This window comes from Oncorhynchus keta, chromosome 1 (assembly GCF_023373465.1).
Source record: "Oncorhynchus keta strain PuntledgeMale-10-30-2019 chromosome 1, Oket_V2, whole genome shotgun sequence".
NCBI classification, from domain to species: Eukaryota; Metazoa; Chordata; class Actinopteri; order Salmoniformes; family Salmonidae; genus Oncorhynchus; species Oncorhynchus keta.
The window spans coordinates 90,227,936-90,242,171 of NC_068421.1; the positions used below are offsets into that span (position 1 = coordinate 90,227,936).

Here is a 14,236-nt window from a genome sequence, read left to right on the forward strand (position 1 = left end):
ATCCACATAACACTACATAGCCCAACGCGTCCACATAACACTACATAGCATCCATATAACACTACATAGCATCCACATAACACTACATAGCATCCACATAGCATCCACATAACACTACATAGCATCCACATAACACTACATAGCATCCACATAACACTACATAGCATCCACATAACACTACATAGCATCCACATAACACTACATAGCATCCACATAACACTACATAGCATCCACATAACACTACATAGCCCAACACACGCATTTCTAAAAGATGGTCTTCCCGTCAGCCTCTGTACACAGTGTTCAAACAGCAGAACATCAGGGTCGTTAGGTAGACAGCACAACTATACGAATATCATCAGCACACAGAATCACGCAGTGTGGTGATGTCACTTCATCCTTGGTAATTCATTGGTGGGTATTGTTTCCACTGTTACAGGCTCCTCCTTGGAGAGTATGACTACTATTACTATTTACTTCCCCTTAATCAGCGGAGATGGAGATGGGCTCATTTACAAACAACTACAGTAGAACAGTGGTTCTCAACATACAGTAGAACAGTGGTTCTCACCGTACAGTAGAACAGTGGTTCTCACCATACAGTAGAACAGTGGTTCTCACCATACAGTAGAACAGTGGTTCTCACCATACAGTAGAACAGTGGTTCTCACCGTACAGTAGAACAGTGGTTCTCACCGTACAGGAGAACAGTGGTTCTCAACATACAGTAGAACAGTGGTTCTCAACATACAGTAGAACAGTGGTTCTCAACATACAGTAGAACAGTGGTTCTCAACATACAGTAGAACAGATGGTTCTCACCGTACAGTACAACAGTGGTTCTCAATGTACAGTACAACAGTGGTTCTCAATGTACAGTAGAACAGTGGTTCTCACCGTACAGTAGAACAGATGGTTCTCACCGTACAGTAGAACAGTGGTTCTCAACGTACAGTAGAACAGTGGTTCTCAACGTACAGTAGAACAGTGGTTCTCACCGAACAGTAGAACAGATGGTTCTCACCGAACAGTAGAACAGATGGTTCTCACCGAACAGTAGAACAGATGGTTCTCACCGTACAGTAGAACAGTGGTTCTCAACGTACAGTAGAACAGTGGTTCTCACCGAACAGTAGAACAGATGGTTCTCAACATACAGTAGAACAGTGGTTCTCAACGTACAGTAGAACAGTGGTTCTCAACGTACAGTAGAACAGTGGTTCTCACCGAACAGTAGAACAGATGGTTCTCAATGTACAGTAGAACAGATGGTTCTCAATGTACAGTAGAACAGATGGTTCTCAAGGTACAGTAGAACACTGGTTCTCAACGTACAGTAGAACAGTGGTTCTCACCGAACAGTAGAACAGATGGTTCTCAACATACAGTAGAACAAATGGTTCTCAATGTACAGTAGAACAGTGGTTCTCAATGTACAGTAGAACAGTGGTTCTCAACGTACAGTAGAACAGTGGTTCTCAACATACAGTAGAACAGTGGTTCTCAACATACAGTAGAACAGATGGTTCTCAATGTACAGTAGAACATACTGTAGAACAGATGGTTCTCAATGTACAGTAGAACATACTGTAGAACAGATGGTTCTCAACATACAGTACAACAGTGGTTCTCACCATACAGTAGAACAGTGGTTCTCAACATACAGTAGAACAGTGGTTCTCAACATACAGTAGAACAGTGGTCCCCAACCTTTTTGGGTTACTGTGCCACCAACTGAATGTTTCTCTGCCCAGTGTAACCCTTAAGTACCCCTTCATGTGCATTTTAAGCCCATGATCTCATGAGTCCTCTCATGTACACCCTGTGGATAGGTACCGAGTACCTCCAGGTGTCCTAGTACCCACTGTGGATAGGCCAAGTACCTCCAGGGGTCCTAGTACCCACTGTGGATAGGCCAAGTACCCCCAGGGGTCCTAGTACCCACTGTGGATAGGCCAAGTACCTCCAGGGGTCCTAGTACCCACTGTGGATAGGCCAAGTACCCCCAGGGGTCCTAGTACCCACTGTGGATAGGCCAAGTACCTCCAGGGGTCCTAGTACCCACTGTGGATAGGCCAAGTCCCCAGGGGTCCTAGTACCCACTGTGGATAGGCCAAGTACCCCAGGGGTCCTAGTACCCACTGTGGATAGGCCAGGGGTCCTAGTACCCACTGTGGATAGGCCCCCACTGTGGATAGGCCAAGTACCCCCAGGGGTCCTAGTACCCACTGTGGATAGGCCAAGTACCTCCAGGGGTCCTAGTACCCACTGTGGATAGGCCAAGTACCTCCAGGGGTCCTAGTACCCACTGTGGATAGGCCAAGTACCTCCAGGGGTCCTAGTACCCACTGTGGATAAGCCAAGTACCCCCAGGGGTCCTAGTACCCACTGTGGATAAGCCAAGTACCCCCAGGGGTCCTAGTACCCACTGTGGATAGGCCAAGTACCCCCAGGGGTCCTAGTACCCACTGTGGATAAGCCAAGTACCTCCAGGCATCCTAGTACTCCTGATTGGGAACCACTGCAGTAGAGGAAACAGTCATTAGATTAATCTAGGGGACTTAATAGACATGAAAGAAAGTCTGCTTGTGTAGTCCAGCAGAGTAACTGATGGTACGTTACAGAGGTGTCATAACACTGTCAGAATCACCTTGGTGTCGGGGTCCTTTTCCCTTCAATGTATTTCTGTTCCAACCACTCGGCTGTCTAAAGAACCTTCAGGATTCCTGCATGTTGTGCTATTTCAACCATCATTTAAATACAAACATATTTTTACTTCACCTTTTATTTATTCCTGGTGAGATTTCTATTTTATATTACAAGAGAGACTTGATCCAAACTGGCCGCAGGGTCACCGGGTTGGAAAGAACACAGCCCTTCACATAATACTGCCCTTCACAAAGCACAATACAATGTTCCCACCTCCATCTCCTTACGGTTCCTAGCACTGCCCTCTCCTGGTGTTCCTGGGTATCTCTGTGTCTTCATGTTGTCACCTTGTATTAAGTTACCTCCATAGACGTCATCGGTGGGAGGGGTGTATCTGTAAATGTGTTTCTGTGGTGCTGACATTCCCTTTGTTATACTTTCAGAGCATGTTACCTCTAACGCCAGTGATAGTGAAAGTAGTTACCGTAAGTCCTGGTGTGCCTCTCCATCCCTGTCTCCTTCCCGCTCTCCTACCCGCTCTCCTTCCCTCTCTCCTTCCCTCTCTCCATCCCTCTCTCCTTCCCTCTCTCCTTCCCTCTCTCCATCCCTCTCTCCTTCCCTCTCTCCTTCTCGCTCTCCATCCCTCTCTCCATCCCTCTCCATCCCCTCTCCATCCCTCTCTCCATCCCTCTCTCCATCCCTCTCTCCATCCCGCTCTCCTTCCCTCTGCCATCCCTCCTCCACCCGCTCTCTCCATCCCTCTCTCCTTCCCGCTCTCCTACCCGCTCTCCATCCCTCTCTCCTTCCCGCTCTCCTACCCGCTCTCCATCCCTGCTCTCCATCCCTGCTCTCCATCCCTGCTCTCCATCCCGCTCTCCTACCCGCTCTCCTACCCGCTCTCCTACCCGCTCTCCATCCCGCTCTCCTTCCCGCTCTCCTACCCGCTCTCCTCCCCGCTCTCCTTCCCGCTCTCCATCCCTCTCTCCATCCCTCTCTCCATCCCTCTCTCCATCCCTCTCTCCATCCCTCTCTCCATCCCTCTCTCCTTCCCTCTCTCCTTCTCGCTCTCCATCCCTCTCTCCTTCCCTCTCTCCTTCCCTCTCTCTTCCTTCCCTCTCTCCTTCCCCCTCTCCTTCCCTCCCTCTCTCTTCCCTCTCTCCTTCTCGCTCTCCATCCCTCCCCATCCCTCTCTCCATCCCTCTGTCCATCCTTCCCATCCCTCTCTCCTTCCCTCTCTCCTTCCCATCCCTCTCCTTCCCTCTCTCCTTCCCTCTCTCCATCCCTCTCTCCATCCCCTCCCTTCCCCCTCTCCATCCCTCTCTCCTTCCCTCTCTCCTTCCCTCTCCTGCCCTCTCTCCTTCCCTCTCTCCATCCCCCTCTCCTTCCCCCTCTCCTTCCCTCTCTCCTTTCCTCTCTCCTTCCCTCTCTCCTTCCCTCTCTCCTTTCCCGCTCCCTCTCTCCATCCCTCTCTTCCCGTCCATCCCTCTCTCCTTCCCTCTCTCCATCCCTCCTCTCTCCTCTCTCTCCTTCCCTCTCTCCTTCCCTCTCTCCATCCCACTCTCCTTCCCTTCCCTCTCTCCTTCCCTCTCTCCATCCCTCTCTCCTCCCTCTCTCCTTCCCGCTCTCCTTCCCTCTCCCTTCCCTCTTCCCTCCTCCATCCCCCTCTCTCCTTCCCTCTCCTTCCCTCTCTCCTTTCCTCTTCCCACTCCTTCCCTCTCTCTCCTTCCCTCTCTCCTTCCCTCTCTCCTTCCCTCCTTCCCTCTCTCCTTCCCTCTCTCCATCCCTCTCTCCTTCCTGCTCTCCATCCTTCCCTCCCTCTCTCCTTCCCTCTCTCCTTCCCTCTCTCCTTCCCTCTCTCCTTCCCTCTCTCCTTCCCTCCCCTCTCCTTCCTGCTCTCTCCCTCCCTTCCCCTTCTCTCCTTCCCTCTCTCCTTCCCTCTCTCCTTCCCTCTCTCCTTCCCGCTCTCCATCCCTCTCTCCTTCCCTCTCTCCTTCCCGCTCTCCATCCCTCTCTCCTTCCCTCTCTCCTTCCCGCTCTCCTTCCCTCTCTCCTTCCCTCTCTCCTTCCCTCTCTCCTTCCCTCTCTCCTTCGTGCTCTGTCTACTGTGTGTGTTTGGTCTGAGCAGCATTCTGAGGGTCACACGTTCGAGTCCCCAAGCCGACTCCTTCATGGATGCATGTTGAAATAGCAGTCCTTTTAGGAGGTTTACTGGACTGATATAAAACTGATGTGGATCTTTAGCAGTGTGTTTGTGTGAGAGAACATAGAAAGAGTCTATAGTGTGCTCTGCTCTCCACAGCTGTTAAATCCACAGCTGTTAAATTATTTTTATGAAAAGCACATTTGCTGATACATATTCACCAGCTTCGTGGACTGGACTCACATTAGCTACTTTTTCAATGTTTTTCTGAACAGCTGGGGGGAGCAAGTTTTGATTACCACACTAATTTGATAGATTACAACAGGCAAATACTGGTAGACAAACACACACACACTCATAGCATGCCGACAGCTAGTCTAGCTCCTAACCCTAATCACAGTGACCACTGCACCGATACTGTTCGTCTAAACATGGTCGCCTGTTCTGTCCGTCCAATCAGGTGGCCAGGAGGAGTACGTCCTGTCCTACGAGCCAATCACACAGCAGGAAGGTAAGACGCAGCTTACATCCTCATCTCTGTCACACATCACCTGACACACACACACACACATCACCTGACACACACACACACATCACCTGTCACACACACACACATCACCTGTCACACACACATCACCTGTCACACACACACACACATCACCTGACACACACACACACACACACACACACACACACATCACCTGTCACACACACATATCACCTGACACACACACACACACACACACACACACACATCACCTGTCACACACACATATCACCTGACACACACACACACATCACCTGTCACACACACATATCACCTGTGTCACACACACACACATCACCTGACACACACACACACATCACCTGTCACACACACACACACATCTCAATTAGAGTTAGTTGGTTATTTCAATTAGAGTTAGTTGCTTATCTCAATTAGAGTTAGTTGGTTATCTCAATTAGAGTTAGTTGCTTATCTCAATTAGAGTTAGTTGGTTATTTCAATTAGAGTTAGTTGCTTATCTCAATGAGAGTTAGTTGGTTATTTCAATTAGAGTTAGTTGCTTATCTCAATTAGAGTTAGTTGGTTATTTCAATTAGAGTTAGTTGCTTATCTCAATTAGAGTTAGTTGCTTATCTCAATTAGAGTTAGTTGGTTATTTCAATTAGAATTAGTTGATTATTTCAATTAGAGTTAGTTGCTTATCTCAATTAGAGTTAGTTGGTTATCTCAATTAGAGTTAGTTGCTTATCTCAATTAGAGTTAGTTGGTTATTTCAATTAGAATTAGTTGATTATCTCAATTAGAGTTAGTTGCTTATCTCAATTAGAGTTAGTTGGTTATCTCAATTAGAGTTAGTTGGTTATCTCAATTAGAGTTAGTTGCTTATCTCAATTAGAGTTAGTTGCTTATCTCAATTAGAGTTAGTTGGTTATTTCAATTAGTTAGTTGCTTATCTCAATTAGAGTTAGTTGCTTATCTCAATTAGAATTAGTTGGTTATCTCAATTAGAGTTAGTTGCTTATCTCAGTTGGTTATCTCAGAGTTAGTTGGTTATCTCAGAGTTAGTTGGTTATCTCAGAGTTAGTTGGTTATCTCAATTAGAATGAGTTATTCTACTGTCATTTTATATTAATATGCTTCTGTAAGTGCAGTGTTGTTACAGTCGATCCCTCTTGTGTCTGTCCAGTGAACTACACACGTCCTGTCATCATCCTGGGGCCAATGAAAGACCGCATCAATGATGACCTCATCTCAGAGTTCCCCGACAAATTTGGGTCCTGTGTCCCACGTGAGTACCAATGTTTTTGTTACATACACAATTTGATGTTTTCATGTTGACCGTTCTCGTCTTGTACCTAGATGTGTGGTAACCAGTTAATAAGGGCTGTCGGTAATTAAATATATCAAAACTAATTTTATTTATTTTACCTTTATTTAACCAGGCAAGTCAGTTAACAACAAAGTCTTATTTTCAATGGCGGCCTAGGAACAGTGGGTTAACTGCAGAACGACAGATTTGTACCTTGTCAGCTCGGGGGTTTGAACTTGCAACCTTCCGGTTACTAGTCCAGCGCTCTAACCACTAGGCTACCCTGCCGCCCTAATGTAAATACATCTTCCTTGTCTTTGTCGGGGTATTCAGACACGACGAGACCGAAGCGGGATTACGAGGTGGATGCCAGAGACTACCATTTTGTGGTGTCCAGGGAGCAGATGGAGAAAGATATCCAGGACCACAAGTTCATTGAGGCGGGCCAGTACAACAACCACCTATATGGAACCAGCGTCCAGTCTGTACGGGAGGTCGCTGAGAAGGTGAACAGAGGAGGAAGAGAGGATGAAAAGAGGAGGAGAGGATGAAAATAGGAGATGAAGAGGAGGAGAGGAGGAGAGGGGGAAGAGAGGAGGAGAGGGGGAAGAGTGGAGGAGGAGGAAGAGAGGAGGAGAGGGGGAAGAGAGGAGGAGGAAAGGGGGAAGAGGGGAAGAGGGGAAGAGTGGAGGAGGAGGGGAAGAGAGGGGGAAGAGTGGAGGAGGAGGAGAGGGGGAAGAGTGGAGGAGGAGGGGAAGAGGGGGGGGAAGAGTGGGGAAGAGTGGAGGAGGAGGAGAGGGGGAAGAGAGAAGGAGGAGGAGAGGGGGAAGAGTGGAGGAGGAGGAGGGGAAGAGAGGGAGAAGAGTGGAGGAGGAGGGGAAGAGAGGGGGAAGAGTGGAGGAGGAGGAGAGGGGGAAGAGAGGAGGAGAGGGGGAAGAGTGGAGGAGGAGGAGAGGGGAGAGGGGAGAGAGGGAGGGAGAGGGGGAAGAGTGGAGGAGGAGGAGGGGGAAGAGTGGAGGAGGGGAAGAGAGGGGGAGGGAGAGTGGAGGAGGAGAGGGGGGAGAGAGGAGGAGGAGGGGGAGAGAGGAGGAGGAGGAGGAGGGGGAAGAGTGGAGGAGGAGGAGGGGAAGGAGGAGGGGAAAGAGGAGGAGGAGGAGGGGAAGAGAGGGGGAAGAGTGGAGGAGGGAGGAGAGGGGGAAGAGGAGGAGGAGAGGGGGAAGAGTGGAGGAGGAGGAGAGAAGAGGGGGAGAGCTATTTTCATCAAGCCCAAGTCTGTGGAGAATATCCTGAAGATTTTGAGGAGGAGGAGGAGGAAGAGTGGAGGAGGGGAAGAGAGGGGGAAGAGTGGATATTAAGAGGTAAAGAGGATGGTGGGTATTAAGAGGCCAAAGAGGGGATGGGAGAGGAAAGAGGAGGAGGAGCCCTAGGGGGGTGGAGAGAGGCCCTAGGGGATGGTGGGTAGGGGGATGGGAGGTATTAAGAGGCCAAAGTCTATTGCCCTAGGGGATGGTGGAGGAGGGGATGGAGGAGGGGATGGAGGGGAGGAGGTCTAGGGGGGAGAGGATATTAAGAGTAAAGGAGGAGGAGGTGGGTAGAGGGAGTAGAGACGAGGAGGAAGTGTCAGCATATGGCTATGTTGTGATGACATGTCTTCACTCTCTCTCTTTATGTCCAGGGGAAGCATTGCATCCTGGATGTTTCAGGCAACGCCATCAAGCGATTGCAATCGACCATGCTCTACCCCATCGCTATTTTCATCAAGCCCAAGTCTGTGGAGAATATCCTGTAAGTTATTTTGATTCAACAAATTCCTTTTCATATTAAGAGGCCAAAGTCTTCTGCCCTACGGGATGGTGGATATTAAGAGGTAAAGACTATTGCCCTAGGGGATGGTGGATATTAAGAGGTAAAGTCTATTGCCCTAGGGGATGGTGGATATTAAGAGGTAAAGTCTATTGCCCTAGGGGATGGTGGGTATTAAGAGGCCAAAGTCTATTGCCCTAGGGGATGGTGGATATTAAGAGGTAAAGTCTATTGCCCTAGGGGATGGTGGGTATTAAGAGGTCAAAGTCTATTGCCCTAGGGGATGGTGGATATTAAGAGGTAAAGTCTATTGCCCTAGGGGATGGTGGGTATTAAGAGGCCAAAGTCTATTGCCCTAGGGGATGGTGGGTATTAAGAGGCCAAAGTCTATTGCCCTAGGGGATGGTGGGTATTAAGAGGCCAAAGTCTATTGCCCTAGGGGATGGTGGGTATTAAGAGGCCAAAGTCTATTGCCCTAGGGGATGGTGGGTATTAAGAGGTCAAAGTCTTCTGCCCTAGGGGATGGTGGATATTAAGAGGTAAAGTCTATTGCCCTAGGGGATGGTGGGTATTAAGAGGCCAAAGTCTATTGCCCTAGGGGATGGTGGATATTAAGAGGTAAAGTCTATTGCCCTAGGGGATGGTGGATATTAAGAGGTAAAGTCTATTGCCCTAGGGGATGGTGGATATTAAGAGGTAAAGTCTATTGCCCTAGGGGATGGTGGGTATTAAGAGGCCAAAGTCTTTGCCCTAGGAGATGGTGGGTCTTCTGCCCTAATGGTGGGTATAAGGGCCAAAGTCTATTGCCCTAGGGGATGGTGGGTATTAAGAGGCCAAAGTCTATTGCCCTAGGGGATGGTGGGTATTAAGAGGCCAAAGTCTATTGCCCTAGGGGATGGTGGGTATTAAGAGGTCAAAGTCTTCTGCCCTAGGGGATGGTGGATATTAAGAGGTAAAGTCTATTGCCCTAGGGGATGGTGGGTATTAAGAGGTCAAAGTCTTCTGCCCTAGGGGATGGTGGATATTAAGAGGTAAAGTCTATTGCCCTAGGGGATGGTGGGTATTAAGAGGTCAAAGTCTATTGCCCTAGGGGATGGTGGATATTAAGAGGTAAAGTCTATTGCCCTATGGGATGGTGGGTATTAATAGGTCAAAGTCTTCTGCCCTAGGGGATGGTGGGTATTAATAGGTCAAAGTCTTCTGCCCTAGGGGATGGTGGGTATTAATAGGCCAAAGTCTTCTGCCCTAGGGGATGGTGGGTATTAATAGGTCAAAGTCTTCTGCCCTAGGGGATGGTGGGTATTAATAGGCCAAAGTCTTCTGCCCTAGGGGATGGTGGGTATTAATAGGTCAAAGTCTTCTGCCCTAGGGGATGGTGGGTATTAATAGGCCAAAGTCTTCTGCCCTAGGGGATGGTGGGTATTAATAGGCCAAAGTCTTCTGCCCTAGGGGATGGTGGGTATTAATAGGTCAAAGTCTTCTGCCCTAGGGGATGGTGGGTATTAATAGGTCAAAGTCTTCTGCCCTAGGGGATGGTGGGTATTAATAGGCCAAAGTCTTCTGCCCTAGGGGATGGTGGGTATTAATAGGCCAAAGTCTTCTGCCCTAGGGGATGGTGGGTATTAATAGGTCAAAGTCTTCTGCCCTAGGGGATGGTGGGTATTAATAGGTCAAAGTCTTCTGCCCTAGGGGATGGTGGGTATTAATAGGCCAAAGTCTTCTGCCCTAGGGGATGGTGGGTATTAATAGGTCAAAGTCTTCTGCCCTAGGGGATGGTGGGTATTAATAGGTCAAAGTCTTCTGCCCTAGGGGATGGTGGGTATTAATAGGTCAAAGTCTTCTGCCCTAGGGGATGGTGGGTATTAATAGGTCAAAGTCTTCTGCCCTAGGGGATGGTGGGTATTAATAGGCCAAAGTCTTCTGCCCTAGGGGATGGTGGGTATTAATAGGTCAAAGTCTTCTGCCCTAGGGGATGGTGGGTATTAATAGGCCAAAGTCTTCTGCCCTAGGGGATGGTGGGTATTAATAGGCCAAAGTCTTCTGCCCTAGGGGATGGTGGGTATTAATAGGCCAAAGTCTTCTGCCCTAGGGGATGGTGGGTATTAATAGGCCAAAGTCTTCTTCCCTATGGGATGGTGGGTATTAATAGGCCAAAGTCTTCTGCCCTAGGGGATGGTGGGTATTAATAGGTCAAAGTCTTCTGCCCTAGGGGATGGTGGGTATTAATAGGTCAAAGTCTTCTGCCCTAGGGGATGGTGGGTATTAATAGGCCAAAGTCTTCTGCCCTAGGGGATGGTGGGTATTAATAGGCCAAAGTCTTCTGCCCTAGGGGATGGTGGGTATTAATAGGCCAAAGTCTTCTGCCCTAGGGGATGGTGGGTATTAATAGGCCAAAGTCTTCTGCCCTAGGGGATGGTGGGTATTAATAGGCCAAAGTCTTCTGCCCTAGGGGATGGTGGGTATTAATAGGTCAAAGTCTTCTGCCCTAGGGGATGGTGGGTATTAATAGGTCAAAGTCTTCTGCCCTAGGGGATGGTGGGTATTAATAGGCCAAAGTCTTCTGCCCTAGGGGATGGTGGGTATTAATAGGCCAAAGTCTTCTGCCCTAGGGGATGGTGGGTATTAATAGGCCAAAGTCTTCTGCCCTAGGGGATGGTGGGTATTAATAGGCCAAAGTCTTCTGCCCTAGGGGATGGTGGGTATTAATAGGCCAAAGTCTTCTGCCCTAGGGGATGGTGGGTATTAATAGGCTAAAGTCTTCTGCCCTAGGGGATGGTGGGTATTAATAGGCCAAAGTCTTCTGCCCTAGGGGATGGTGGGTATTAATAGGCCAAAGTCTTCTGCCCTAGGGGATGGTGGGTATTAATAGGTCAAAGTCTTCTGCCCTAGGGGATGGTGGGTATTAATAGGCCAAAGTCTTCTGCCCTAGGGGATGGTGGGTATTAATAGGCCAAAGTCTTCTGCAAAGTCTTCTAGGGGATGGTGGGTATTAATAGGCCAAAGTCTTCTGCCCTAGGGGATGGTGGGTATTAATAGGCCAAAGTCTTCTGCCCTAGGGGATGGTGGGTATTAATAGGTCAAAGTCTTCTGCCCTAGGGGATGGTGGGTATTAATAGGTCAAAGTCTTCTGCCCTAGGGGATGGTGGGTATTAATAGGTCAAAGTCTATTGCCCTAGGGGATGGTGGGTATTAATAGGTCAAAGTCTATTGCCCTAGGGGATGGTGGGTATTAAGAGGCCAAAGTCTTCTGCCCTAGGGGATGGTGGGTATTAATAGGTCAAAGTCTTCTGCCCTAGGGGATGGTGGGTATTAAGAGGCCAAAGTCTTCTGCCCTAGGGGATGGTGGGTATTAATAGGTCAAAGTCTTCTGCCCTAGGGGATGGTGGGTATTAATAGGTCAAAGTCTTCTGCCCTAGGGGATGGTGGAAAGTATTCAGACCCCTGGACTTTTTCCACATTTTATTACGTTACAGCCATATTATAAAATGCATTTGTTTTTTTCCTCATCAATCTACACACAATGACCCATCATGACAAAGCAAAAACGGGTTATTAGCCATTTTTGCTCATTTCTAAAAAATAAAACACTGAAATATGACATTTGCATAATTATTCAGACCCTTTATTCAGTACTTTGTTGAAGCACCTTTGGCAGTGATTACAGCCTTGAGTCTTCTTGGGTATGACGCAACAAGCTTGGCACACCTGTATTTGGGGAGTTTCTCCCATTCGTATGTGCAGATCCTCTCAAGCTCTGTCAGGTTGGATTGGAAGGGTTGCTGCACAGCTATTTTCAGGTCTCAAGTCTGGTCTCTGGCTGGACCACTCAATAACAATCAGGGACTTGTCCCGAAGCCATTCGTGCGTAATCTTGGCTGTGTGCTTAGGGTTGTTGTCCTGTTGGAAAGTGAACCTTTGCCCCAGTCTGAGGTCCTGAGCGCTCTGGAGCAGGTTTTCATCGAGGATCTCTCTGTACTTTGCTCCGTTCATCTCATCTTTGCCTCAATCCTGACTAGTCTCCAAGTCCTTGCCCCACAGCATGAGGCTGCCACCACCATGCTTCACCTTAGGGATGGTGCCAGGTTTCTTCCAGACATGACGTTTGGCATTCAGGCCAAAGAATCTTGGTTTTATCAGACCAGAGAATCTTGTTTCTTATGGTCTGAGAGTCTTTAGGTGCCTTTTGGCAAACTCCAAGTGGGCTGTCATGTGCCTTTTACTGAGGAGTGGCTTCCGTCTGGCCACTCTACCATAAAGGCCTGATTGGTAGAGTGCTGCAGAGATGGTTGTCCTTCTGGAAGGTTCTCCCATCTCCACAGAGGACCTCTGTAGCGCTGTCTTTTTAGAATAAAGTTATAACGTAACAAAATGTGGAAAAAGTCAAGGAGTCTGAATACTTTCCAAAGACACTATATACACTGTATACAGGGCAACATCTTAGTCATCCTCTCCCTGTCTCTCTCTCCTTCTCGCCCTCTCACTCTCCTCCATCTCTCGCTCTGTCCCTCTCATTCTCTTTCTCTCCTGCCTCTCCCTGTCTCTCTCTCCTTCTCGCCCTCTCACTCTCCTCCATCTCTTGCTTTGTCCCTCTCATTCTCTCTCTCCCTCTTTCTCTCCTGCCTCTCTCCCTGTCTCTCTCCTCTTTCTCCTTCTCATACTCTCTTTCTTTCTTTCTCTCTCTCGCCTCTCTCCCTCTTTCTCTCTCCCTCTTTCTTTCTCTCTCTCGCCTCTCTCCCTCTCTCTCTCCTCTATCTCCTTCTCGCTCTCTTTCTCTCTGTGTCGCTCCCTCTCTCTCTGTCTTTCTCCTTCTCACCCTCTCTCTCTCCCTGTCTCTCCTCTTTCTCCTTCTCATCCTCTCTTTCTCCCTGTCTCTCCTCTTTCTCCTTCTCATACTCTCTCCCTCTACTCTCTCACTCTTTCTTTCTCTCTCTCGCCTCTCTCTCTCCTTCTCGCTCTCTTTCTCTCTGTATCTCTCTCTCTCTCTCTCTAGGGAGATGAATAAGAGGCTAACAGAGGACCAGGGGAGGAAGACGTTCGACCGAGCCATGAAGCTGGAGCAGGAGTTCACTGAGCACTTCACTGGTGAGTCCAGCCCCCCCCCCATCACTACAGTCTCAACTTCTTCAGCATCAAGTAGATGTCTCAGTTCCATGAATTAACTCATTGGCAAAATACAGGAAAGCCTGTCCCAGCTATACTATATAAATATGTTTAGTATGTTTTACATGTGTTGTGTCTGTGTGTCGTTGCAGCTATCGTCCAGGGGGACTCTCTGGAGGAGATTTATAACGCGGTGAAGAGGATCATCGAGGAGCAGTCAGGACCCTTCATCTGGGTGCCTGCCAAGGACAAGTTGTGAAGGAAGAGAAACAGAAGAGATGACCTTTTTTTTTGCCGTCCTCGTTTTCTTCTTTGATTTTACGTCTAATGTTATGCCCTGAGCATAGGACCCCCCCTCCCATTCACTTATACCCCCCCGCGCCGCCCTGCTCCCCTCTGTCACACTGGCTGGTGTCGTTACATTAGTGTCTGGGGATCTGATCACGCATAGACCCACATACACACACACACAATTCTTTAATGCTTTCTCTATCACACATTCGCTCTCTCTCTCGCTCACTCTCTCTCACGCTCTCTCTCGCTCGCTCTCTCTTCTCTCTCTCTCGTGTTTTCTTGGGCTGTCCTTGTATCTGGGTGTTTTTCCTGCTAAGGAGGTACGGGCTTTGGCAACCAGCGTCTTATGGGGAGATTTTTATGGTACAAGTCCTTAATGTTTAAGGAACATGATTTAGATGCATATATATACAAATAATAAATCATTTCTTGT

At 48.5% G+C, this 14,236-nt stretch overlaps 1 protein-coding gene and 1 long non-coding RNA gene across 16 annotated transcripts in view; one reads left to right on the forward strand and one right to left on the reverse strand.

Moving 5' to 3' along the window:
- The window catches only part of LOC118396031 (disks large homolog 1-like), a 356,822-nt gene that overhangs the window by 342,585 nt on the left and 1 nt on the right, over positions 1-14,236 (forward strand). For 2 of the 14 annotated variants that reach the window (XM_052464722.1, XM_052464729.1), the window contains 7 exons: positions 3,093-3,134; positions 5,250-5,300; positions 6,484-6,585; positions 6,940-7,112; positions 8,282-8,391; positions 13,400-13,491; positions 13,662-14,236. The exon at positions 13,662-14,236 is cut by the window's right edge and continues 1 nt beyond it. In XM_052464722.1, the coding sequence (XP_052320682.1) occupies positions 3,093-3,134; positions 5,250-5,300; positions 6,484-6,585; positions 6,940-7,112; positions 8,282-8,391; positions 13,400-13,491; positions 13,662-13,768 (677 nt within the window). In that variant the 3' untranslated portion in view covers positions 13,769-14,236. Of the gene's footprint in view, positions 1-3,092; positions 3,135-5,249; positions 5,301-6,483; positions 6,586-6,939; positions 7,113-8,281; positions 8,909-9,241; positions 10,359-10,558; positions 10,919-11,198; positions 11,279-11,405; positions 11,526-11,685; positions 13,492-13,661 lie in introns of all 14 variants that reach the window. The other 12 variants (XR_008065634.1, XR_008065635.1, XR_008065654.1 and 9 more) reach the window with 12 other exon arrangements.
- On the reverse strand, positions 1,697-2,517 carry LOC127907962 (uncharacterized). Of its 2 annotated transcripts, none has more exons than XR_008065753.1 (3): positions 2,368-2,517; positions 2,208-2,327; positions 1,697-2,043 (listed from the first exon to the last, which is right to left on the reverse strand). It is a non-coding gene; the product is annotated as an uncharacterized LOC127907962 (long non-coding RNA). The 2 variants fall into 2 exon arrangements; XR_008065754.1 differs by having other exon boundaries at positions 2,408-2,495.